Consider the following 9,877-nt stretch of genomic DNA (forward strand, 5'->3'; position numbering starts at 1 on the left):
GAAAGAAAAAGAAAAACACCCGGTTATAATAATCATCTGCTTATAGTGATCTATTTGACCCAGGCGGATGTGATCACTGTATAATAAAAAGCTTGTACTGTATATTATTTTTGGTAAATTAAATTGTGATAGCTTAAAAGACTAGACTGGGCTAAACAGTGACTCTGTGTATCTCTGCAGTCTGCACATTTATTTTATATGTGACTAATGTCATTTCAGAAAATCAGCAGAAAAGGTAAAAAAAATACTTTACTCATTACTCAACCGCAAAGATAATTAATTACATTGCTGCTACATAAATTTCATTACTCCGTCAAAGGCAAAGCTGCTAAAAAAAAAACTCAACTTCCTCCTTTGTGGACTTTCATTCCATGACCACACATCACATCTGTTGTGTAGAAACATGTAGAAAACAGAGCAGAAAATGAAACATTGTGACTTAAAAAGCAGCTGGCCTGTCCATCAACACCTTAATGTTAGCCGTTGACTTCAACCAGCTCTGAAGAAGTCCCATCTTTACAGGGAAGCCCAATTCTAAACCAAAAACTTTCTCCTCTTTTGCCAAATTAGCTTCCTCCCCCACCACCAGCACCTGGACTAAGCTAACACATCTGTTAACTGAACAAACAGACAAGAAAAATAATATCAATCTTCCATCAACTTCCCAGTAAGATAGCAAAACTGCCAACCCCAAAATGTCAAAGTGATGGAGCGTTACTGGAATAAGTAACTGTAATTTACTTGCTGAATTTCAAATTATAATCCCACTACTTGTTAGTGAAAAAATTACATTGCTGTAACATGTTGCTAAGTAGGTCATTAAACATGTGCACATTCAGAGTCTTTGACTCAGTTTGGTGGGGCTGATACTGTGCATGCGGGTGTCTCTGTGTGTGCAGGCACAAATATGGAGCCATGTTCTCTAACCTTGTGAATTATAGTGTCACTCAGCACATTGTATTCCAAGGCAGAGAGTAGTAATATATGATTCACTGCTACTGCCTTTCTCTGCAGGCAGCCTGGGCACACACCACCAAGTAATCAAGGGATAAAGCACTACCAATATTTTAGCTGAGTGCAGAAGTTATGAACAGGATTGTAAATACTGGATTTTTCCTTCTTTTTTTTCTCTTGTGAGATGAACCATTGACTATTTTGAGATATAAAATAGTTTGGTTTCATTAGAGAGGTTATGGGGGAAAAGACAAACACTCAGCGATGATATCCTGCTGTGTCAATCTGGACTTAGTTATGATGTACATTCATTTTAGTTGTTCATTCAGCAGATGTCCTCATTTGCAAAAGAATGAAAGAAAAACCATATGTGCTATGTGTCAATTTGCTTTTTCACTGCGTGCCAAATATATATGGCTGTGCTACCAAACTCTGGCAAGTTAATTCAAGTGTGTGCTTCTGTGTATTGTGTGTGTGTGTGTGTGTGCGCGTGTACGTCCTGCCACCCCACCCTCTTCTCCCTTCGCCTTGCTCTTCACCCTCATGCAGACTGGCAGGCACATAAATAAATACACACAAAATATTTATGTATTGCAAGAAGTAGGGCATATGGAAATGGTGCAAAGCTAAGGAATAATCAAACTTTATACGGATTCCAAACAAGAGCCACCATTCACTCCTTGAATATAGAAAGAGGATTGTTAAAAAACATACGTCTGTCAGTTCAGAATTGAAAGAAGGCAGAATCTGACAAATATTAATTCAGGAGAAGGGTCCTTGAGGCAATATAATACTATGAAGGGTAATATTTCAGTTATAGAGTTGCCTTTTTGCTTTCTTCAGGCAATAGAAATTCCATAGCTAATACTCAACATAATTGAGAGGTTAAGTCGAGCTGGAAAACCTGGTTGCTATATTATTGTATATTTTGACACTGTGCATGTAGAATGATGTGTTCCATTAAAAAAGTATTACTACTAGTAACTGGAAATATTCTGAAATCCACCAATGGTATGACTGCAGAAACAGTTAACAAGACAACTGACACAGTTTAATATATGAGCACGGATGTTTATTTTTGAGCTTTGGGGAAAGTGTCTGTAACAAAATAATCAATAAGTTCAAAGGTCCTCTGTGATATAAGGGAAAATATCTATTGAATATTATTTAACTATAATCATGACGTTTATAATGGCATATTTATTTATAACAGCTACACAGCTTTCCAGTTATGATAATATTAAACTACTTATCAGTGCAGGGCTCACAATACCGCACCCACTGTAGACAGATCTGTAGTGAAGCAATTTAAGCTAACATTAGAGTTAGCTTGCAGACTGAAGTAAAAGTAAAACATTCACATGAGGTCATTATCTATATTATTTATATAAAGAGTAAGACCTGCCATTCTGTTGGTCTGTTATAAACAGAAAAAGACACAGCACATTTTTCAAACATTAAAATATACAGAACATAGAGGTGTTTCCTCTTCCACAAAAACTATTTTGCCATGTGCAAATGTTATCAACAAGCAGAAAGCACAACTGGACAACAGCCAATATCTCATTTTGGTGTTTTACCACTGGCAATGAATACTATTTAGCTACAGCCGAGTACATGTCAATATACAATTTGGATATAAAACAATTATTTGTTCAAGCCTAAGCTCCACCTATATTCCAATTAAGTCTTCAAAAAAACAGAGAGATTCTGTTGAAAGCCCTGAAATGCTAGCAAGCAGACCTTTTAACTTAGATAAAGATACAGTGTGATATAAGTTATGGTCAAATCACAGCAGTATAGTACCAGGTAGCAATATATGCCATTATGAAACCAGGAGTAACCCAGATACAAGTTTTTATTTAAATGTTTTTGAGAAATTAACTGGCTTAATTCCTCTCCGTACACATAGTTGGAACTGTCCCATGACTCAAGGTGAAAGTTATCCAAAACCAACCTCAAAAAGTTTATTGAAGGAATCATATTGCTGTCCTGAACCTTCTGTCACCAACCCACCGAGTTCCAGACATAAACATCAAGAGGCACCAGTCATTCCATATGTTTGACATGTTTAGAGATTGTCATACTTTTGGTTTTCTAAGCTAACAAAATCACAAATGTCAGCCAGAAAAATCTGATCCTACCTTACAAACTGCTGTTATGTGCTCGCAGGGAGGCTGTGTGTGTGAGCATAAAGCTCTCAGTACACTGCTGACTGCTGGAAGATGGCGACCTGCGTGGGGACCGCTGAAAGCGACTCCTCCTGTTAAAGTAGCTGCCGGCTGTCCAGGACCGCTTGTGCTTCCTCAGGTACTCCTTGTAGTTCTTGGTGAGCAGTGTGTACAGAAAAGGGTTAATGCAACTGTTGGAATATGTCAGACACGTGGTAAGGTAGTTGATGTTGCGTTTGGCTTTGGTGGACAGGGACAGTGAGGGGTGGAACTGACCCAGCAGCTGCCAGATCCAGAAGGGCAGGAAGCATGCCCAGAAGAGGAGCACAATGGTAAAGATCAGGTACAGCACCTTTAGGGACATAACACCACAGAGAACAGCCATTAATGAGAATCAGTGATACACCGATTGCAACAAAATGCATCATCTGGAAACTGAGATAAATAATTAACTATATGCATGTATTTCACCAAATGATAAATACAGTGCAGAAAAACTCTGACAGCTGCAGAGAGATACAAGAAAGGTGAGAGAGAGAGATGTAGTTTTTAGTTTGCATGATGCTGTGGCAAAATTGTTGTTACACATTCATGCCAATAAAGCTAATTTAAATTAAACCTGGGCAGCTGTGGAGACCTTAATGGTATGCGCACTACCAGGTAAGCTACCTCTTGTCTTTCTTTTTGAGAGCTTCACTGTAATGCTGAACTCACAAGATCAAATTTAAACATATTTAGGCTGATTAGTGGTCTAAAGGTAAGATAAGGTTAGCGAAGCGAGTTTGTCAATTCAATCCCTGGACCGGCAGGATAAATGTGGATGGGTAAAGTGAAAAAGCAGCGTTGCCCCTCCCTCATAACCACCACTAAGGTGCCCTTGAGCAAGGCCCGTTGGAGCTGCCCTGTTTGAACTGGGCACTTCTAAGTGTGAATGTGTGTAACTGTGAATGTGATCAGGGCGTTCCTGCAAAACAGAGACTTTCTTTCAGTGAAAACTTTCCTGAATAAATAAAGGTTAAAAAAAGCTCTGGTTTTGTCTTTCTTTTTGAAAACTTTACTGTAAAATAAAATGCTGAAATTACAAGAATCAAATTTGGACATTATTTGGCTAAAGTATAGCAAATGCCACACCCTACTATAATAATATATCATAACCATAGTTCTGTAAAAAAGCATGGAGCCTTCGAGTTCTGGAGTGGAGCTCAATTGGTCTTGATCACTCATTTTGCACTGTCAAGTTTCCTGTGGTTTTTCAGATAATGTACAAATCTATGAAAGCCCCATTTAGGGGTGGACCCTTGGTCATTTTTCTTCAGTGATCAGTACTATAAAAGCCAAAGCTGGCTTTTCAAACCCTGCCTCTCTTGTCCCAGCATGATCACAGTTACACACAGCCTTGGTAGGCACAGAGAGAATGAATTATTCCTGTATAGAAGCACTTTTGAAAGTTGGACAGTCTGCTCTCTTACTTGCCCCACGGTACAAGCAAATCCTATGAATAGCCTTTGATGCAACTGAAGGGCAGCATTCGCCACATTGTTAATCACACTGATAAGATGAAATTAACCCTTCTTAAGCCCTGCTATGAAACAAATAGGATCGGGTTTTGTCTCAGCGTGAGCAGAAAGTTAGAGGGGAATGGAAAATAGAAAACCTGCAGCAGCAGGGAAAGGATTGATAACAGGATCCTTGCTTTAAGTAGAGTGTGAACTGGTGTTTTTAGAGTAAACTCTTAAATAGCAGCTTTTTATCTTTAATGATGACAGTGTTGTTGGTGGTAAGTTGTGAGAGTCATACAATAGCTGTGACAGAATGTCATAAGCCTATGAACTACTAGATAGGACCCTTCCTTCAGGAGCTAGTAGAAATCATGGTACACTCCATGATGAGTATGACTGAGTCAACAGCCTTGGTAAGTGGAATGTCTGTGGCAGTAGTTTGTACAGAAGTATCTTGCCTAACGTCCTGCCTGTTCATCAGGTTCTACGAGATGGATGTGTCTGGATCCATCTCCAGCTGAGCTGCGGACTGGGTAAGATGTGAGAGGGCAGGGTCTAGGGTGATCCTGTTGCCTAAAAAAAGGAGAACCAAGAACTGGTGCTCAGAATGGTTTAGAAAGTTTAGTCTTCCCTCCACAAAGTCCCCAGAGGGAGGAAGTTAGGGCAGTTGGGTGGGTCAAGGGAGACCACTGTTCATTTCCTGCATCCGGCCAACATTCAACATTGTTTTTTCATCCTTGACCACGATCATTTTACCCAAACATGATCCCTTTACCATAACCAAATTGTTTCAGTACCTAAACTTAACCAAATCTTAACCATAGTGGTGCTGGAACAGAACGTTTATTTTTGCAGCAGGTTTTGAAAGGCACTGACACATGATGTTATTCTGCAGATAAGGGGGTCAGATCAGAAAACACTTGCACAAACAGCGTATTTTGGCGTGTAACTTAGAGGACTTGCTACTTGGTGTAGGGTCTGGCTGAGCACATACATACAAATATTCACTGCCTAAATCTTTAAAAATGAGCAGTAAAGCCTTTACCTTAGAATACTTTATGTTGTAATTCACTCACCTTTTGATTGGGAAGTTTCTTCGTCTGTTTGAAGGTCTCCGTCTGTGAAACCCAATAAGTGCGTGCAAGCTGGATGTAGAGATAGCCAATGATCAGTCCTGGTGCAACAATGCTTGTGCAAAACAGGAATGAGATATAAACTTTGTAGGAGAGTGGTGACAAGGTGGGCTGACACATAGCCTTATTGCCCACTGTCATTAGCTGAATGCTAACGATCATCGGTAGGGTGAGGATGAGAGATGCAACCCAGACCAGCAGAGCGATGGCCTTCCGGTAACTTTTAGACCGCTTGACTGTGTCGAGTGGCTTGAGCACAGCAAAGTAGCGCTCTGTGCTCATGATTGTCAGCGTGAAGATGCTGGCATGCATGGTCAGGAAGTCCATGCTGATCAGAATCCGACACCCAGCGTCCCCAAAGTACCATCCCTTTAGGAAGTGTGTGCAGACTACAAAGGGTATGGTGAGAAGATACAGCAGATCTGCCAAAGCTAAGTTTATGATGTAGATGTACATAGAGGCTGCAGTCCTCATGGAGTGGCACATGACCACCAGAGTGTAGATGTTCCCCGAGACTCCGACGAGACACATGATGGAGAGGATGGTACCAATGGTAAAGGTGGCGGCTGTGTCCTCATGCGTATTCAGAGGGGGCTCGGTGGCATTGACGCCTCTTTCAACGAGGACTCCTATAGGCTCCATGGACACTGTGGTCATATCTGGATTTGTGGGAAAAGAAATGTAAGTACTTAGGGTGGTAACTGGACAGGAAAAAATACTTTTGTTAATTAACCCTTGTCTTCAGACTTAGACTGGTCCTTGGACTATTATTTCTGTGAAATGGAGCTAAATGTGGACTATTATACTCAGAGAAACTATACTGGCTTTTTAAATTCATTTATAATCTCCATTTGTGACAGAAGACAAAGTCTATAAGAAGGACTTAATGAGCTTGCTTTCAATGCAAAGCTTCTTTTCAGGCTCAGTCTCTACTCATCATTTCAAAAATCTGCATCTTTCAAGTACCCCTGACTGATTGCTTATGACCAACTCACTCATACTGAGGAAAGTTAAATCCCACATTTTAATCATGGCTTAGAAATCAGCTCTGAAAATAGCTTCTAGCTAAGTTTTATTTAGATTAATATAAAACACCACGAAGTATGTTCTGTTACCCATGCTTTTCTAAATTACTCATAAAATCTTTGTTTCTGACCTAAGATGGCAAATGGCACAAGTGTCCAGTGATATTCACTATTCAGATCTTTTATATAAGCAAAGTTGCAATACGATGTTGTAAAAATACTCTAAGGCACATTTCAGACTCAGTGTTGTAGCTGGTAAAGGTTTCTTTTAATTATTTGATATACTGCTGGTTAGCTAAACCTATGGTAATATAATATAATGTATAATTTGATTCATAGTTCACATTAAAAATCTAATTCTGCAAAGTAACTAGTAACTAAAGCTTTTAAATAAATGTACTAGAGTTTTAAGTACACTATTTAAAAATACTCAAGTAAACTACAGTACTAAATTTGCTTAGTTATATTCCACTACAGCAACTGTCTGGACTGAATGTGCCACAGTCTGATTGCATAATGCTGATAAAATTAGTATTACATTTACATATTAATATTACAGTGAAATAATTTGTGATGGAAATAAGAGCTATAGTTATTGGGTCATATTACTATGCAGCAGTATTATTTATGTCTGCCGAATTTCTGAGGGCTGATGACGAAATGCATCCTCACTCTCTCATGAGGGCGTATATTAAAAAAAATGTATCAGAGTTGATGTAACTGTTGAAGGAACACAGAGAACTTTTTACTTAGTCACAGACACCTCTCCTTGTCCAGTCTCATGCCAAGCTGTCAAGATTCAGACGGAAATAAGTGAGAAAGTATTTCTCCTTTGTGACATATTTTGTTCCAAAACCACCGGGGGCAGAGATGAAGTCAGACACGGTTAATATTGCATTTCAGTCCTCACTAATCGACCTGTCTGGAATGCTCTGATAAGCACAACAGCCAGTGCATGCATGTAAATGTATCTTTATGGACAGCTGCAAGTGAATTAGAAAACACACAGTCTTACCTGGACTGCCTCCCTGGACAGAAGAGTTTAACACTCAGCTGCAGTTCCATCAGCCATGCTTTGTCTCACTTTGCAGCTCCAAACTTCACACTTACTGCAAAAATTTCACACTCCATAAAAGTCCCAACAGAATCTACAGAGTGTCTGAGAGGTGAAAAACGTAGGTGGAACAAAAGGGGAAATATATATATATATATAAATATATATATAAATATATATATATATATATATGTAAATATCCAGCAGTCTCGATGGGGAAAATAACCTAAATGAGTCATCTACTACAACGAAAATACCCCAATTGTTGACTAGTCTCTCAACAGCAAATAAAACAATCCAAAGTGTCTAGATTCAAGGGAAAGGTGCACTGATAGCAGCCTTAAAAGTTCTCCTCCATTCCCTTTACCTTTTGTGCACCTTGGTAGCATCCACACACTGGAAGTCAGCTGTGACACCGGCAGCAGAGCAATTTAATTCAGAAGGAAAAAAATAAATAAAAAACGAATACATCGATGAAATGATGATGAGAAGTGAGGATCACATTAAGCTACAGCTGGTTACCGAGAATCCCCCCTTATACTGAGAGAGAGTAAGAGAGAGAGCAGGAGAGTGCCAGAGGTAGAGAGGGGAGAGAGGGAGTGAGAGAGACATGAGCATGCTGCTGGTGAGCCACTCTCGCTTAGAAGCGCAAAGTGGGAGGGAGAAGCCAGAGAGAACGGGCAAGAGAGGTATGTAGGAAATGTGTTCTGCTCTCCCTCTGTCTCGCTCTCTCTCTCTCTCTGTACTTTAACCCCTGTGCCATCTATTTCAATGCAGTGGGGGCGTGTGCTTCAAACTGATATGCAACACTGGGACTGGAGACACATTACACACTGACAGAACAACCCAGCTGACACAAAAAAAGACAGCCAGCACTGCCTATTTGTCCCAGCGTGAAATATCCAGTATCTATCATATTAAATGGATAGTGCGAGTGTCAGTGTCACCTACTACTGCGGCAATTCACCCGAGCACAGTCATCAAACATCATCTGCTGCAGGGGGACCGGTCCAAACTAAACAATGTCTTTGGCCTTCTGTTGCTGCTTGTAGGCTACAGGGGGACTATGCATTTATTAAACTGACTGCTGAGTAGAAGCGTTTCTTGTTTGTGCTCTTCTCCCTTGCCATTGTATGAGAAATTTGAAAATGTAAAAACAACAAATGTATCTGTGTAAAATAGCAGTCATTCATTTTTCTGGAGCCATTAAATGTATTTACACAAATTTACCTTACCTTTCTATATGGTTTTCCAAAGCGACTTACAATCGTTTTATACACTTATCTGCCACTTTATTAGGTACACCTGTTCAATTACTTGTTAACACAAATAGCTAATAAACCATTCACATGGCAGCAACTCAGTGCATTTAATAATTACTCATTAAGCTGACATTAAGCTTACAATTGCTATATATACAGTGGGTACGGAAAGTATTCAGACCCCTTTAAATTTTTCACTCTTTGTTTCATTGCAGCCATTTTCCAAATATCAAAAAAGTTCATTTTATTTCTCAGTAATGTACACTCAGCACCCCATCTTGATAGAAAAAAACAGAAATGTAGAAATTTTTGCAAATTTATTAAAAAAGAAAAACTAAAATATCACATGGTCATAAGTATTCAGACCCTTTGCTCAGTATTTAGTAGAAGCACCCTTTTGATCTAATACAGCCATGAGTCATTTTGGGAAAGATGCAACAAGTTTTTCACATCTGGATTTGGGTATCCTCTGCCATTCCTCCTTGCAGATCCTCTCCAGTTCTGTCAGGTTGGATGGTAAACGTTGGTGGACAGCCATTTTCAGGTCTCTCCAGAGATGCTCAATTGGGTTTAAGTCAGGGCTCTGGCTGGGCCATTCAAGAACAGCCACGGAGTTGTTGCGAAGCCACTCCTTCGTTATTTTAGCGGTGTGCTTAGGGTCATTGTCTTGTTGGAAGGTAAACCTTCGGCCCAGTCTGAGGTCCAGAACACTCTGGAAAAGGTTTTCGTCCAGGATATCCCTGTACTTGGCCGCATTCATCTTTCCCTCGATTGCAACC

At 39.8% G+C, this 9,877-nt stretch overlaps 1 protein-coding gene across 2 annotated transcripts; it reads right to left on the reverse strand.

Annotated features, from left to right (window-relative positions):
• Window positions 1-2,004: 2,004 nt before the first annotated feature.
• On the reverse strand, window positions 2,005-8,450 carry LOC123982901 (urotensin-2 receptor). Of its 2 annotated transcripts, none has more exons than XM_046068859.1 (4): window positions 8,204-8,450; window positions 7,798-7,887; window positions 5,701-6,416; window positions 2,005-3,477 (listed from the first exon to the last, which is right to left on the reverse strand). In XM_046068859.1, exons 3-4 carry the CDS (start codon window positions 6,412-6,414, stop codon window positions 3,100-3,102), a joined length of 1,092 nt encoding a protein of 363 aa, XP_045924815.1. In that variant the 5' UTR covers window positions 6,415-6,416; window positions 7,798-7,887; window positions 8,204-8,450; the 3' UTR covers window positions 2,005-3,099. The 2 variants fall into 2 exon arrangements, with proteins under 2 accessions (XP_045924815.1, XP_045924814.1); XM_046068858.1 differs by having other exon boundaries at window positions 7,798-7,941.
• Window positions 8,451-9,877: the final 1,427 nt, after the last annotated feature.

This window comes from Micropterus dolomieu, linkage group LG14 (assembly GCF_021292245.1).
Source record: "Micropterus dolomieu isolate WLL.071019.BEF.003 ecotype Adirondacks linkage group LG14, ASM2129224v1, whole genome shotgun sequence".
Taxonomy (NCBI): Eukaryota; Metazoa; Chordata; class Actinopteri; order Centrarchiformes; family Centrarchidae; genus Micropterus; species Micropterus dolomieu.